Below are 15,667 nucleotides of genomic sequence, written 5' to 3' on the forward strand. Positions count from 1 at the left end.
AGTACCGCATCGGTATTCAGTGCCTCGGCTACACTGAATGCCGGATTCGGTAAGCACGCAATTGCTGCCGCTGGGTCACCAGCCGTGTTGTACGTAGTGTCGTACCGAGTCTAGTCATCCCTCCCCAGGTTCACAGCCTCATGCTCCAACTGCAGGAGACTGGCCGGCACTCCCAAAGCTCTGGCCGAAGCCCATGCCAGAATCGATGCGCCGTGCGCCAGCGGCTGCACCAATGCCCAAGTCCCTCGCCCTCGCCACAAACAGTTTGAAGTCGACCTTGGGCCCTTCGTGCCATGCACCTTCGTCATCGCGCTCTCTGGCGGCGGGCACGTTTTCGCCACTGACAATGCAAAGGACTGTCATGCCGCGTCTGTACTTCAGGCCGCTGAGCAACTTCGGAGTGATCAGGAAGTACTGGCTGCCTCCATCGTCCGCAGCGATGTCAACCATCCTGCCATGCACCATTCGCTCGTTCCGCGGATCCATGCCCTGATTGATCTCGTCGACCACTCGGAATGGCGCGCGACTGAGACTCTGCAGGGCCATGAGGTAGAAGATTGTGCTGACTGCCCTCTCACCGCCGGACTGTCGATGGCTGTCCAACAGACTGAGCGGCTCCGACTCGCGGAACTTGACGCTGATCTCTATCGACCACTTCTCGAAATCCAGCCCGTTCTCCGCACCCCCATTTTCCTCTGTGCACTCGTCGGGGTCATCGGATGACGCCTTGTACACAGCGACCTGACCGGCGCACCCAATCCGTGCGAACGAATCCGAGAATGCGTCGTTGATTTGGGCAATGATCTCGTCGAGACGAGGCTCCCATCTCTCCCGCACCTCCTTGATATGACGTCTGAACTCCGCCTGACGTTCGTTCACATCCTGGACCTGGACTCGTAAAGTCTCAATGTCTCGAGCCCGCCGCTCGAATTCCGCGATCGTCTGTGCATTGCCCCCCTCGGTCAATTCCAGCTTGGCCTTTTCCGCATCGATTTCAGCCTCCAGATTCTCGGGCGTATTGAGAGACTGACACACGTGCCCTAAAAGCTCGTTGAAGCTCTCATCGCCTTCTCTGGCCAGCCGTTTCGCCTCGTTGGCCACTATCATGGCCTCGTTTTTGGACTTCAAGGCCAGATCATGCTGTTGTCGGTACGTCTCAGTCGCAGTATTCTTTTCGGCTTCCTTTTGCTGGATGGCCTGAACAACCTCATTGTTCTGAGCTGCTGCAACCTGGTGATCGGACATCGCCTCCACCAGGAGGACGTCCGCTTCGAAGAGAGCGGCGGTTTTGGACTTGACCTCTCTCGTTGCCGCCGCGAATGCCAGGACAGCTTCGGTTTTGGCAACGAGCAAGTCGTCGAATTCCTTCTGTATCCCATTGATGCGGGCACCCACTCCACGTATGGACTCGCGCAGCATCTTGATGGACTCTTCTTTGGTCTGAATCTCGACGTCCAGTCTGTCGTACGCCACGCGTGCGCTCTGGATTGCCTCTTTCTCCTCCTTCTTGGCATTCATCTCGCCCGTCATCTGCCGCTTTTCGCCATCCAATTGCTTGATCTGATCCGTAACATCCACAAATTCCGCGTGGATCGCCGCAGCCTCACCTCTGGCTTCATTAAGATCTCGTTGAAGTGCAGCCTTTCGGCCCATGTCAACTGGCTGGTCCGTCCAGTATCGTGCACGGCGGACGTCCTGGACTCGGGCAGAGTAGCCTGCAGCTCCATATTCCCGACGTCTCAGGAAGTGGTAGACCTTTTGCCCCGCGACATAACTCTGGATATCTGTCTTTCCAATCTCGTCATGTTGCTGTTGAGTAGGCTCTCTAGAGCTTATACCGCAGCGATGCAAGCCTTTTTCAACGCAGAGTTGGGCGAGAACCGCGACAGGGCCTTGCAGACAATCAAGCGCCCAGCCGCTCAGCCCAAGGTCTTGCATCTGTTCGGGTGACACCGGTGGACGAAACTGATCCATGCTGCAATCGCTGCGTTCACGGAGGCTGACATCGTGGAGGCCCAGCCCTCCATCGGCTGTTGATCCGACTAACTTCTTCTGGAGGAGTTGGAAGTCGGCGGTATTTTGGGCAGTGATGAACTTGAAGTCAGTCTGCTGGAAGATCGATTCAATGGCGTCAGCCATGTGTGGGTCCTTGAGCGAGCATTCCACGATCGGCGGGCCGTAGACATGTTGAGTGAATTGATCTTGATTCTTCTGAATCCAATCCCAAGCTTTCCACGTAGCCTCTGACAGCCCCTTCAGCTTTTCCTCTTGTTGATTGGCGTGGCTCCCAAAGGTTTCCAGTCTGACGGCAAGAGCTTTCGCATCTTCTTTTCGTCTGAGCCCACGATCCCGCAGGTCGGTCTTGCGTGGCTCCAGATCGTTGATTTTCTCTTGGACCGCAGCTACACGACCTCTCAACGCCTGCATTTCGTTCGTGAGGCCAGTGACGTCGAAGTTCTCGGGAGCCTCAGTCTTCTTCCTTCTGAGATCGCGCAGTTTGTTCTGTTCTTGAGCGATAGTGTTCTTGTTCTTGCTAACCCCCGTCTTCTCTGCTTCTATCTGGGTCGACTTTTCTTTCATATCATCATCAAGTTTCATGATTTCTTTGGTCTTATTGTCGCATGTCTTTAGAATATTCGTCAACTCTTTCTCACACTTGGTTTTGAACGCCCGCGCCCGCGCCTCGTACTCCGCCTTTGAGCGAACTTTCGCCAGCGCTGGCGCAGACGCGGCCTTCAGATGCTTTAGCTCTTGGCTGATGGTCTGGGCGCGTTCTTTGGCTTCCTGAGATAATGTCTTGGCTGCTTGGTACCGAAGGATTGCACGAGACTGTTCCAATCTCTCCAATCTCAACTTCACCTTGGCTCTTTCCCTCAATCGCTCCACCTCGGGCCGTTGTCCCTCTTGTCTACTCTCCAGATGCGCGAGTTGAGCTCGGGCGTCTTTGACGTTCTTCATGACCTTGCTTTGGTCTTTGCGTAACCGCTTCAATTCCTCGTGTAGATTGGTCATCTCGGGTCCGGCGACAGCGCGTTGGGTGCTGACAAGGAGATCCACGGGCGTCATCATGGCGAACTCCACAACCTTGTCTTGGGGCAAGAATTGACACAGGTTGTCTATCTGGATATTGAAGCTGTTCGCCAAGACCTGGACTTCTCTGCCCGACGACTGTTTGCCGTTGATGAGGTATGTAGACTGGTTTCCCTCTCTTTTAATCACCCTTGTGATGACAGGGTTCTTCCGCATCGAGGGTTTGCGCTGTAGTTCAATCTCCATGGTAGCCTCGCGGCAGCCGTGCTTCACGAACTCGGCAGGTTCCTTTGCACGTCCAAGGTGCTGTCAAGCATGAGCCACATGATCACGCAGGCGGGAGCAGCCAACACAAGCATACCTTAGGTGGCCACCCTAGCCCAAGACATATAGCGCAGACAAGCGTACTCTTTCCAGTGCCGTTTGGACCAATAACCATGTTCAGACTCGGTCCAGGGAAGAACTCTGCAGAAGTGTACGTGACGAAGTTGGTCAATTTCACACGAACGATAGCACCAGGCTGATGACCTGACCGTATCTCGACGTTGTCGTTACTGGGGCCGGCGGCGACCTGAGGTTTGCGCACCGGCAGTCTCGTGTTGACTGATCGAGGCATCCTCTCCGGCGACGAGGAGGAAGAGGAATCGACCGTGTTGTCACTCTCATCGTCGAGTTTGGCACTCCTTCGGATGCGTTTCTTGTCGTTCGGTGCAGTTGAGGCGGGCGTGTTGGGCCGAGACTCCTCGACATCAGAGTCGGACGCCCTTGAACGGCGACTTCCTCGAGGAGCCATGACCGCCAATCCGGGGCGGATTGAGGATGCTCCGTAGACGATAGAAAGGTGCGTCTGGACGGAAGATGTAATGTGTGCGGAAGTCAGGCTTCAGTCCTCATCGCCGAACTTTGTCCAAAGGAAGGTGACGCGTGACGCGACTGATCAGTAAACGCGCCCACTAACGGTCACGTGTGTAGATGGTCGGAAGTAGCCAGAGAGACCTGTTCGCCTAGCTGTGGAACTCGCATTTGCTGCGACGAGAAGTACAACTAATGCTAGTGGTGTTTTTACCACATCATGTTCTGTCACGTAGTCTCTATTCTCGAGGCTCTCGGGCACAGTCAACTTTTGAATATTCCTAACACAGTAACAACTCCGCCACCTAGCCGAAATACCGTATAGCCTACCTAGTAGTACTGATACACATTGACCTATGTCAGGTGCTGTCATCTGCTGCGAGCTCCTTCTCCTGCTACAAATCTCATTCCAATGAAATCGCCTCTGTCCTCCTATATTATACCTTGACACGTGGGTATCTCTGATTGCTAATTGAACCTCGAACAAAACAAGAAAAGATGGGACGTCGTCGGGCCGTGGACCAAAAAGTCGATCAAAAAAAGTTTCCAGGTGGCACCTGGGCGTGAAATGATTAGAACTAGCGGACCAAACGCAAGGGGCAATACCACTTACAGCCAAGAAGATTGCAGTCGTGATGGCTCCGGCAACAAACGCAGTAAGAAGAGCTTGTACAAAAATGGTGTCTTGGATCTGGCGTAGTGCAGGCTCCTGAATCCAGACTTCTCGGTCGAAGATCTTGCGGACGAGGTTGCGCTTCTCGTATTTGGCCACCCAAGGCTCGTCCTCGTAGCTGTTGGACGAGCCCAGACTGTCAAATGAATCTTTCTTCGATGTGTATTCGGCGGAGTTTTGGTCTTCGTCGCCGAAAAGCTCCCACGGTCGAAGATGTCTATGGTGCATACCGTGCAGGACCTGTGTCGTCAGCCAACGTTGTCGGAAGAGGAGGAGAGATCAGCGGCGGCTTACCACACACATGCCCTTCCCAGCAGCAAAAAGAGTGGCAACACCGATGAAGAGCCCGAGGAAAGCCAGCGCTCTCCATCCGCGGTTGGCCGAACTGAGAGTGATGACAATCGCGTACACAATACCGCCAACAATACCAGCCACGCCCAAGAAACGAGCGAAGGCCTGCCTCGGTTTATTGCCATTGCAAATTGTCCATCGAATGAAGTTGGGGTGTGCTTGATGTCGCAGAGTCCATTCCACCGTGGCAATGACATCGCGGAACGCTGACGGGTGAGTGGTGACGGACAGTGCTTTGAGCAGAACAGCCTTTTCCTTGGCCGACAAGTTGAGCAAGCGAGAGCCGCCATCAGCAATGTAAATAGCGATGATCCGAGTGATCTCTTCACGGAATGGTTGAACAGTGACTACAAGCATTGTTAGCCTACACAGTCTGAAATGGGAGTCGATGGCATACAAGGCTGAAGAGCTCCAACTTCTTCGAAGGCTTCCGCAGCTCTCTTGCTGTGGTCCGTAGTTCCGGCCCGAAGGGTGGTTGCGTCGTCACTGTAGCCGATAGTAGACGGAATCACACTGTCGTGATCTGTGGCTGAAGCTGAAGGGGTTCGCGGAGGAGTGTTGAACGGGTTCGGAGCAACCTCCGGGATGCCTGCTTTGGCGCTTGGATCGAAGTCGGTTCCTCTCAACACAGCCGCGGCGTTGCTTGCGATTTTCTTCGGTAGTTTTTCTTTCTCGGCCATGTTCTTCTCCGCTAATGCTTGTTCAGCGGTCCATTCAGGAGCCAGTTTCTTCTGGCTCTCTGAAAGTCCGTCGAAGCGCTTGCAGTAGTCTCTGTACCACAGATAGAACTGGAGGTTCTCGGCATCATACTCGATGTAGCGGAGAAAATCCATGAATTCACGTGTGGTGACGGGCTATGGAGTGGCTTAGTTCAAGGTCGTTTTCGTTTTTTGGAAAAGCAATATGTTACTTACGGGACATGTCCCTCCGTTGATGATCCGGTCGAAAGACAAAGCGTCTGGGATTCCATACGGGCAACTCGAGTTGGAGTTGATCGACTCAACCCGACCACCTTTCTCGGAGTCAAGTGAGTCGCGGGAGGGCGAGACATAGGCCGGGCGGCGGTAAGAAAGTGAGAGAACCATGCTGACTGAGTTTTGGTGATCTATCTGGTAGGCGTTGATGTGCTGGAGGATCGAAGCTTTTCTGAGAGGTCGTATACCTTATACACTGGATAGATCGACGACACGTGGAAGAAAACCACTCACGCTCGTTCCGGATCTGCTTGAACTTTGAGCGGGGACTGCAACGTCCGACGGTGAACGAAGGCGAGTCTGAGTTTAGAAAGCGGTTTGAGCCTCGACCACTTTGAGGAGGCAAGGGCGTTGGATTGATTAAGCAAGATCAACGTGTCAAGGCCGTGCTGTACGACGTCCTCTTTCCAGTCCTGCCACTGACTTGATGTTAAGCTGTGGTAGAAGTCGGATCGGGCATTCTACAGAGACAGCGGACATTGAGGCAGGTTTATGTTCTACAGGTCATACCAGCCAAATCGCACGCCGAGGGAGACTTGCATGGAGATGCAGAAGTGGCTGCCCACCTCGCCAGGTCCAGAGGACGCTCCGGCGAATGAACGAGAAGGCACCACAAATGCTCTGGCAGGGGAAAGCGGTGCTATGCAGCGGTGACAGGCGTGGCCAAGGATGCTGTGCCTGTCAGAAGACATGCACAGGCCTTCAGCAACGAGGTGGCGGCGCTTTGCAGGGGGTTTTGACAGAGAGGCCCATGTCTGGCGACTGAAAGGCCAATTTGCAGTGGTTGAAAAGTCCGGAACGGCCAGGACAACTGCATGAGTGGGAAAAGAGAGAAACCGCTGTCAGTTCTCCGTAGTGCGCACTGTTCAGTGGCCGACGGTGGATCGATCAGGAAGCGATCGGCTCCTCCGCATCTGCATCGGCCTTCACCTCGCTAAGCTAGGCGTTGCTGTGGGGCGTGGCGTCCAGTCCAGAGCAGCGTTTGACTGTCAATTCCAATGCCACCTGCGCTAAACTCAGACCTCAGTTCAACATTCAGCTCCACGCGTCATCCCCTCGTGTCCTGTCACCTACTCGTCAGCCACCTTTCAAACTGATCTCAGACGTTGATTTTCCTCCCTCTCCGTGAACCTCTTGAACGGACTTCGCATCATATTCTGTAAGGGTTGTTCCAGGCTTTGGGGTCAGACCAAGAGGTTTTGCTGGCACCCAGCTGGAGTCGTGAAGCTCGATATTGTGCTGATTCAGGCCACGCTGAAAGACCTCGACAAACCGTGCTGCCTCCTGTCAGGCGGGGAAGGCCCTGTCACTCGAGGGACGCATGCTGGCGCTACACTTTGCCCATGTTGTATTTGAACACTGTATCTCGACTAGTTATTGGAGCAGTGTTTAAACACTACCAGGGTGCCAGGTGCCTTCCACTACTTCGTACATAGTACGGAGTACGTATCTCGTACTGTGTGAGAACACCATGCACAGGGATATGGCCGGATGGTGGATCCATTCAGGAACAGGTGGGTGACAGGCAGATGCACATCTTGGCCTTCCCAAAACATGCGAGTTTAGTCGATGGCGTTGGGAGCGGCGACTTTTTCCCAGTCTTCTCGTACCAATCATATTGGTGTTCCCGAGCTAGGCTTTGATTCGATTTCTGATCAGCTCCGGCGAGTCCCTTCGGCACCAGACCAACACAGCATGTTCGCTCCAGACAGTTTAGCAATAACGGCAGGTTAGATCGAGAACATTTTACGGAGTACACAGACACCACAAGCACAACAATTATGCAAATGCGGCCGCTAGACAAGCACGTCTACTTCGGATGCTCCTCTCGTCGTGGTGCATTTCCGTGCCTGGGAGAATCGAGATAAGCGAGCCGCCTAAAACCTCCCCACGCTGATGTGAGAATGCGATGCGAGATTTCCGACGCTTGGCATCTCACACCTTCCCTTTCTACAATCTTAACAATCCCTGAGCACAAGGCCGACCTTGAAACGAGTAAAGCTACACTGTGCACAGATGATATCTGTATCTTTGGCGATTCCTAGTCCTTTCAACACTGAATATCGTCCTCCCAAACTCGACCAACTCCTGTCAACGGCGACAGAAGCCGCACAATCTCGGCCCTGAGTGTACCTTTCCTTCCATGTGCGACATGTCACAAGTGACATGTTGCCTCTGGCCATGGCGGCCACGATATTTGACCCCCACATAAGAATTATCTGCACGACGGCGTTGTGGCAAGGAACCAACCACCTGGCTGCCGAACTGATCTGGAGTCAAATCGGCTAGGGTTCCGCATCCGAACAAACTCGCCTTCCCTCCACGGCAGTTGGACTGCGGTGCATCTGGATTTGAGTTTGCAGTCCTGATCTCTGCATCTCACTGCCTGTCGAGATTCTGTAAGGTTCTGCTGCGTAGACAACCCAGGAGCGCGAGTTACATGCCTGCGCTCAACTGTGCGGCTGCCAGTCCGGAACATACTTCACGTTGATCTGTCCGTAGCTATGGCTCAGCCTCCAACCATGGCTCGAAAGCCATCACCTTGCACCAAACTCACTATTCTATCCGGCATACAGTAGTCCTGCAGGTTACAGTCAGGCACACATGCAGACTTTGGCTAGGATCAAACCTCTGCTGCATCGAACTTCCCTGAGGTATCTGATGGTACCTCGTGCTCTTTAGTGCGAGTCTGTGCGAGTGGGCTTTTGACGGTTTGTTCCGGCTCGATCTCAGCATCGCGAACCACCAACGAACCGCAATCATACTCGCCAATTTTACGGGAGTACATACCTTCCCAACTCATGCTATCCTACCCTTCCCTATACGAGATGAAAAGTGTGCAAAGTTTCAACAGTCACCTGCCTTCTCTAGCAGAGTCCCTCATTTCAGGGGCGAGAAACCGTGATCCCTCAGAGTTCGGCGAGCGTCTGTATCTCCACAGCGGACCCTTCTGCAAGGGGCTGGAAGCTACACAGCTTTACGTAGTAGGTATCCGCAATCAACAGTGTTCCGCATGCAAGGGTTGAGTCCTCATCCCTCGTAACCTTCAGTCAATCGTGGCAGCGAGGGGTCTTCCACGTTTCGTCCAAGCTTTGCATGACACCAAAAGCAATATCAAGCAATCCTTGACAGCGGTCTCAACCAACCTCTCGTTCCGCGCTCACCATGATCTTACTCCTAACCATACAATCCAGGTACCGCCAGCGAGTCGCCTTCATGCCCGGCATCAGTACGGTAAAGGACCGCTAGAAGAACAGACAAAGGCACCATTGTTATACCCCTGGTCTCCTGTAATACTATTCCTAGAATCCCTTTGTGCATTGCTAATGATAGGTTCTATCCTCTCAACAACAAAGGCCAGCTTCAGCATCCTAGCGTTGCAATGAAAAGATATGAGTTGCCAGATTCCCTTTTGCTGCGCGAATGATCATGGACAAAAGCAAAGCAGCAGAACTGGACTTCGCCTAGTATTAACCTCTGATTTCTTGTCGTCTGATCACCAACGACAATCTAGCACTGACATCCAAGGGTCATAATTGACTGCTACAGCACACCAAGATGGCTGACTCGTGCGGACAACAAATCACTGTCACCGTGACGCAGACGATTCTCCAGGGAGCTGCAACGAGCACCACCGATGCACCCGCCAGCTCAGACCCAAGCACCTCACTTTCCAGCCCTGCTTTGGCTTTGGCCTCCTCAGACGCCGACAGTGGTCCTGCTTCATCTGAGGTAGCTTTTGGATTCCTTCCAGTCTCTGTCTCCGACACTACGCTGACAACCATGGCACCGGCCACCACCATGACCTTGAATCTTGTCCACGCAACAACTTCCAGCTTGAGCACCGGCACCGGCTCTGTTTCCAAAGCCACCAGCACATCGAGCGAGTGTCCGAAGCCCACTACCTCCGAAGCAGCGGCACTGGCGTCGCCAAAGCCGTCGTCAACCCCAAGTGGTACGATTGCCGGCGGCGTGATCGGTTCAATGGCAGGTCTAGCCCTGATCATAGCTCTTCTCCTGTACTGTTGCAGGCGAAAGCGCAAGATCACCTTCAAGCGCAAGGTGCACAAGACTGACCCTGAGGAAGAACAGGCACATGTGCTGGAATCCATCACGCAGGAAAAGGACGAGGCCGTGCGGCAGCTGGAGCAGACGCGGCAGAGTAAGCCTCTTGCCCGTCCACGTTCATTTGACTTTGGCCTGCCCAAGATACAACATAGTACGAGCCCGGTCATGCCGCAGCGGTGGATCTGAAGGGGGCGCACCCCATAGGGAGAGCCAAGCCATGTTCGTGAGTCGTCTCCAAAAGTTTCGTGAGATGGCGACGGTAACCATGTGTCAAAACTTGCACCAAGAGGATCTTGGCCCCGTATCACAAAGTTTTCGTACCTCACCTCTTTTGCGCGTCCGACCTGCCTAGGATACCTAGGTACCTAGGCGTGAGCGCACAGCACAGGATACCTCAAAAAGTTAGGGTAAAGACAGCATGAAGAATGGGATGGGTCGTGCTAGGTTGCTGGAGGAGGCCGAACTGGCGCATCGACGTGTCGGGAAAAAGCGTCTTGGCTCAACCTTATCCACCTTCTCAAATTTCTGTTCTCTTTCTTTCTCTTCTCTTTCTCCCTGCACAACGAATCTTCGCCTGCTCGAGTAGACAAGCACATTGACTATCGAACTGAGTACTACTGAGCATATTGCTACGTTAGGGTTCAGTCTTGCTTGCGTGTCATGATACGGTTTGAATGCGCTGATATGATGAGCGGGGATGCGCTGATGGTCTAATTTGAGAATACATATACGCCCCTGTCTCACTGCAAGAAACCCGTCACCGGTAGGTGTGCAACGAAGAGTGTTTACCAGGACTGATTCGAATCCGTACGATCATGGGCTTTTTGGACGGAATGGAACGGAACCGTCCTCCAACATCTGGGCACCCACTCGATCTGTCCGGAGCTGAACTGATCTTCCGAGAATTTCTTCTTCCTGTTCTTCCTCCTCGTCTTTGTCCTGCAGCCTTGTGGGGCGGGTTTCGAGTTTCGCACATCGATATCGTCAAGCCCGTTGTTCTGGACAGCTGGTCAATGTGGGCTTTCGGGCGTACGAGAGAGAGCTGATCGATTGAGTTCTGGCAGATGGGGACGGATGGATATACTCTCTCACACTCTCTCTGCACTTTTACGCTTTCAGTTTTCAACTTTCTTGTCCCGCCGCTTCAATTAGCTAGCTGATCGAGGCAAATGTTCGTCAATTGAGCTGATCTGCGCTGATCGAGGGGTACGGCGTTCAGATTAGCGGCTGTAAGATACAGGGACAGGTTTTGGGAAATCAGTAAAGCAAACGGGTGGGATCTATTAACATGGCGAAATCCGAGAAAGAGCAGGTTCGTTTGAAACCCAAGATATATTGGCCAACGGGTCTCTTTGTAAAGCAGGGAACATTGGCCAACGGAGGATGGAAACCGGCATGCTCTCCGCACTAAGCAAGTACCTCGTCTTGAAGGATTTGGGTTGTCGGCATACTCATACAGTAGAAGGAAGGCAACGTGTGCTGGACTGAGCAAGGTGGATATCATTGATGTGGAAAGCAAGTAGCATCGGATGGAACCCAGCAACATCATCCTGCCAAAACAGGCGGCATGGGCTTGTAGTCCCCAATCATGTCTCGCAATATCCCATTCGAGTTGTCCTTGGACCCAAAGAACATTCTCCCGACCATGCCTCTCAACCTTTTGTTGCGGCTCCATGTGCCCTTTTGTCCCAACTTTGATCTTCGACCAAGATGACCTTTGCGGGGTGTGAAGGTTGCTGCTACCACAAGATCACAATTTGCGTTGTATTTTGACTTCCCAAAAGTAAGGTGAAGAAGACAAGCGAGAAAGAACACACGTGGCCCAGAAAGAGAATGAAGGAGACGAATGCCACCATACCAACCCGATCGTTCCTAGCTCCGAAATCGAAGAGAGCCCTTGCTGAACAATCACTCGTCGGGCGGCTCCGAGAAGAGGCCGATTCGTACTCGGTGAAATTGTGGTAGCTTCGGGATCACGACAGCCATGAGGGCCATGAAGTTGATGGTGAAGTAAGTAAAGTCGTAGTGGGTATAATGCGTACTCAGCAGAAACAGGACGATGGGTACCGACAGTAAGAACTTCTTTGCGGGCGTATATTGGTCGCCGTTATCGATCTGCTCCCACATATTGAGGTTGTCATATGCTCCTGCGTTGAACTCGAAAGGCACACCTCGCACCCAGTGAAACATCAGGTATGAGCCGGCCATATAAGTTATGTTGGTTAGGGTCCACGATATCTCCTGGGTGACACCGGGTATTATATCGAAGAGGATCTTGAGACCAAGTATGATGACGGGGTGTATCGTCCAGGCTCCTGCGAACGTCTGTCAGTCTTCTGTCAAGGCACCGGTCCACAAGACTGCGGAAGCGTACCTTTTGCGTTCACCCATTGCGAGTTGAGGTTGGGCAGGGCGGACTGATCGCTGATCTGTTCTAACGACTCGGGCGGTTCTTGGTATATTATACTGCTAGATCTCCTCCGTCGGCCGCTTTTCGTGGTACTCATGCTTGGATCGTAGGACGAGACGAGAGGAGCAAGTCTCGCATTGGCTTCAAAGGAGATGCTTCGGTGAAGGGCTGTTTGGGAGGTCATCTGCGGAAGAGATGAGATGTGGTGGGTGTTAAGTAGTCGACGCCTGCTTGTGGTCAGCACGGCGAGCGTTGGAGGTGGCGTCAGGACTCGCGGGTACCTGAAGTGGTGGCAGGCGGGACAAATCGCGTTGAGCACGGCACGACTGAGAAAGGTCCGGATTCTGACTTGGTAAAGTAGAGTAGAATTCAGCAGCGATTGAGTCCAAGGTGAGAGGTTTCGAAAGCTGTGCAAGTAGAGTGTCGAATATCCGGAAGATCAAAGACCGAAAGGGTATGTATGCACTGAGACACGCTGTGGTGGTTTCACATCGAGAATTCATGGGGGGAATGACCAAAATGGAGAGGCGAGCCCAGCTTCCAGTTAAAGGACGCTGCATACGTAGCCATCTCACTGAGCGAGCCCTGCGCGGCTACAGGCAGCACACGACCATTCCGACTCGGCGTTTGTCTTTCGGCGGACCTGCCCTTCTCGGCGCTCGCCCGGGTCCTTTGTGGCAACTTTCACCACACGCTCAGCAAGTTTCTTGAACACGGCGTCGTGGTCTGAAAGGTATCTGATGAATAGACTCGCTCTCCATGATGATGACGACAATGATAGCGAGTCTAGGACCTCCGCTGTAGGTTCGAGCCGCCAGATCAGGCGAAGAGGTCAAGTTCATGCCGCACCTTCCCTTTCAGCTGAATCGTTGTCACCTTCATCTCTCAGTTCAAGCATAGCCTGCGAGAGTTTCGAGCCTACCAGCTTCTCGGTTCCCCAAGTTTCCGAGGTAGCTCTGTTGCAAGCAAAGTCCAACAGTGTCGCAATGGCGGCCAATTCAGGGTATGGGAATAACCGTCTAGCTACTGGCTTCCGCCAGATGCCACTGCCTCAACCTCGGCCGGTCATGCGCAGATCACCCGACCCTCCCCAAGCGGCTACCTCTCTGGGCGCTTCCGCTTATGAAACCATTGAGATTTCTGACGACGAGGAAGAGTCGGACGGTGGGATGGTCATTAACGTTGGCAATTCCGAACATGAAGACGCTTCCGACTCCATGGATGTCGATGAAGTCTACGGCGCACAGTCAAGAGGAGGTGTCGCAGAAGCCCATTCCTCTGCACGAGAAACACCCCAGTCCTTGTCTTCCACAGGACACGAAGCTCACAGCCAGCTACAGGGCGATCTCGAGCGATTTGTCAACGTCGTCTCTACCGAATCCTCCGGGACGAATTCTAGCATCCATGCATGCCAACGGTTGGTGGATCTGAGCCCAGAAGACCTTGAGAACCAACTCAAATACGCCTTTTTTGATCTGGACCCCGACACCATAGATCTCGATCAGCCCGCCGTCTGCCTCAGCTGTCTTCAGCCAGGTCATGCTGAGCGAAACTGTCCCGAAATTGTATGCGTCTACTGCTCGAAGTCCCATTCCAGTCGCTCCTGTCCCCGGCTTCAGCGGTGCTCAAGGTGCCGCGATAGAGGGCACACCATTGACTCTTGCCGGAGTAGCCTGAAGGTTACCACAGTTCCTTGCGATATCTGCGGAGGTCTGAGCCACGTTGAAGAAACATGTCCTCAACGATTCTTCCCACAAAGCAGAACCCCTGTCGGCGAGCCTCTGAAGCTCTGGATCTCTTGCAGTGTCTGTAACAGCAAGTCACACCTGGTGGGCGACTGTGCACTTGCCAATCAAGCAGCAACAGCAAGATGGTCTCTGAAAGCCTTCCCGCAGGACTCGATCATCAATCTCAGCCTCGGGGCCGACACGGCGCACATGGAAGAAATGGCTGCCAACCGCGGTCTCCGGCCAGAAGGCCTCAAGATTAGAGGTCGTGCAGGCCTTCTTAGCGCAGGTGTACCGAGTTCGGCGCAAGAGTCAGACGACACCGACGAAGAGGGGCAGTTCATTAAGCCAGCGGTCAAGAGGCCAGCGGTCAAAATTCTTGACGTACCCATCCCACCCAACTTCAAACTTTCGGAGCCAAAACGCCCCGTGCAAGCAAGAACAGGTGCAGCGTTCAAGCCCGCCGAACCCCAGATTAATGTTGGGAACACGCCAAACCGGTCCATTCTCAAAGAATTCATCGACGAGCTGAATAGTTCGAGGCAAAAAGAGGGCAAGGGTCAGGTCCAATTGGAGTATCGCGAGTACGCTTCCATTTTCTCTGTGGTGATCTCATGTCTAACTTTCGTACAGGAACGGACCCCACATCGTCGACCTTGCCAGGCCTGCGAGAAAGTCCAAACCCATTGGCATGGATAGCGAACAGAAACGCGTCATTTGGGAATGGGTCAAGGGGGGTAAGAAGAGCGGAAGGACCGTTGCTAGTGCACGATCGCGTCCTGCCTCGAGACTGGGCGAGGCATATCTTGTCTAGGAGTTCTGGGGTATGCTTACGTGAGTCATGGCACGGCGTCGAGGTTGTGGCTTCTTAAGCAACACTTGTTGTGCTTGGGGCGACGGTGCTGGCCGCTTTTCAGCGCAGCAAAGGCATAGATGTATCATCAGGATAAGGCGGTATCGGTGGCTGGCTGACGGTCACTCAGACGATAGCTATGGGAGGAACCTTGATATCAGTACCATGACGCCCACGGCCAAACTGGAGGCACGTCTTTCAAAAGCCATAAAAACGAAAATTCAAATTTTACGTACCGGGGCCCCGTCGCAGGATACAGGTCACCTCCTCATGCGCGTTCATGGCGAGATTCTTCTCAGACATATTGCACCCACCTCTTCCGCTTACCTAGACACGCACCTCAGTGCCACACAGCCAGCTCGACTCGGAGCACGAAGCATTTTGAATGCGCTGTGGATTGCTGTTGGCCCTGAACAGGGACCGAAGCAGCAGGATACAGCATCTACAGCAAGCTTGGAAGCGCGGAGAGATACTGCGATCGGAGGACATACGGTACTGGCTCACGCAAGCGCATGGCATTTCTGGCGCGTCCACCGCAGACCAACGTCGCACTTGTTGTGTACTGACGCCATGCTCTAGTTATGTATTGTACGCGCGATGCAAAGCTGTCCTTTTCTTTCCAGCCGATCCAGTCCTGGGTTTTGTACAATGACAGAATGGTGTAACTGCCCCACCGCTCTGCCAGCACTCATCTGCGTGTCCAAAATCGCAGTCAACCTCGCTCACAGC

The 15,667-nt window shown here is 53.4% G+C and overlaps 6 protein-coding genes across 6 annotated transcripts; 3 read left to right on the plus strand and 3 right to left on the minus strand.

Moving 5' to 3' along the window:
• Positions 1–138: 138 nt before the first annotated feature.
• Positions 139–3,823, minus strand: A1O7_06888 (uncharacterized protein; the record flags this gene model as incomplete). Its single annotated transcript, XM_007760888.1, has 2 exons — positions 139–3,336; positions 3,392–3,823. 2 exons carry the CDS (start codon positions 3,821–3,823, stop codon positions 139–141), a joined length of 3,630 nt encoding a protein of 1,209 aa, XP_007759078.1.
• Positions 3,824–4,415: 592 nt separating this feature from the next.
• A1O7_06889 (uncharacterized protein) lies at positions 4,416–5,991 on the minus strand (the record flags this gene model as incomplete). Its single annotated transcript, XM_007760889.1, has 5 exons — positions 4,416–4,439; positions 4,496–4,795; positions 4,850–5,253; positions 5,304–5,760; positions 5,821–5,991. 5 exons carry the CDS (start codon positions 5,989–5,991, stop codon positions 4,416–4,418), a joined length of 1,356 nt encoding a protein of 451 aa, XP_007759079.1.
• A 3,447-nt stretch (positions 5,992–9,438) lies between these two features.
• Positions 9,439–10,134, plus strand: A1O7_06890 (uncharacterized protein; the record flags this gene model as incomplete). Its single annotated transcript, XM_007760890.1, has 1 exon — positions 9,439–10,134. One exon carries the CDS (start codon positions 9,439–9,441, stop codon positions 10,132–10,134), a length of 696 nt encoding a protein of 231 aa, XP_007759080.1.
• A 1,722-nt stretch (positions 10,135–11,856) lies between these two features.
• Positions 11,857–12,455, minus strand: A1O7_06891 (uncharacterized protein; the record flags this gene model as incomplete). Its single annotated transcript, XM_007760891.1, has 2 exons — positions 11,857–12,263; positions 12,323–12,455. The coding sequence occupies 2 exons, from the start codon at positions 12,453–12,455 to the stop codon at positions 11,857–11,859; spliced, it is 540 nt and encodes a 179-aa protein (XP_007759081.1).
• Positions 12,456–13,344: 889 nt separating this feature from the next.
• Positions 13,345–14,000, plus strand: A1O7_06892 (uncharacterized protein; the record flags this gene model as incomplete). Its single annotated transcript, XM_007760892.1, has 2 exons — positions 13,345–13,923; positions 13,956–14,000. The coding sequence occupies 2 exons, from the start codon at positions 13,345–13,347 to the stop codon at positions 13,998–14,000; spliced, it is 624 nt and encodes a 207-aa protein (XP_007759082.1).
• A 304-nt stretch (positions 14,001–14,304) lies between these two features.
• Positions 14,305–14,899, plus strand: A1O7_06893 (uncharacterized protein; the record flags this gene model as incomplete). Its single annotated transcript, XM_007760893.1, has 2 exons — positions 14,305–14,669; positions 14,719–14,899. 2 exons carry the CDS (start codon positions 14,305–14,307, stop codon positions 14,897–14,899), a joined length of 546 nt encoding a protein of 181 aa, XP_007759083.1.
• Positions 14,900–15,667: the final 768 nt, after the last annotated feature.

This window comes from Cladophialophora yegresii (assembly GCF_000585515.1).
Source record: "Cladophialophora yegresii CBS 114405 chromosome Unknown aczIN-supercont1.5, whole genome shotgun sequence".
NCBI classification, from domain to species: Eukaryota; Fungi; Ascomycota; class Eurotiomycetes; order Chaetothyriales; family Herpotrichiellaceae; genus Cladophialophora; species Cladophialophora yegresii.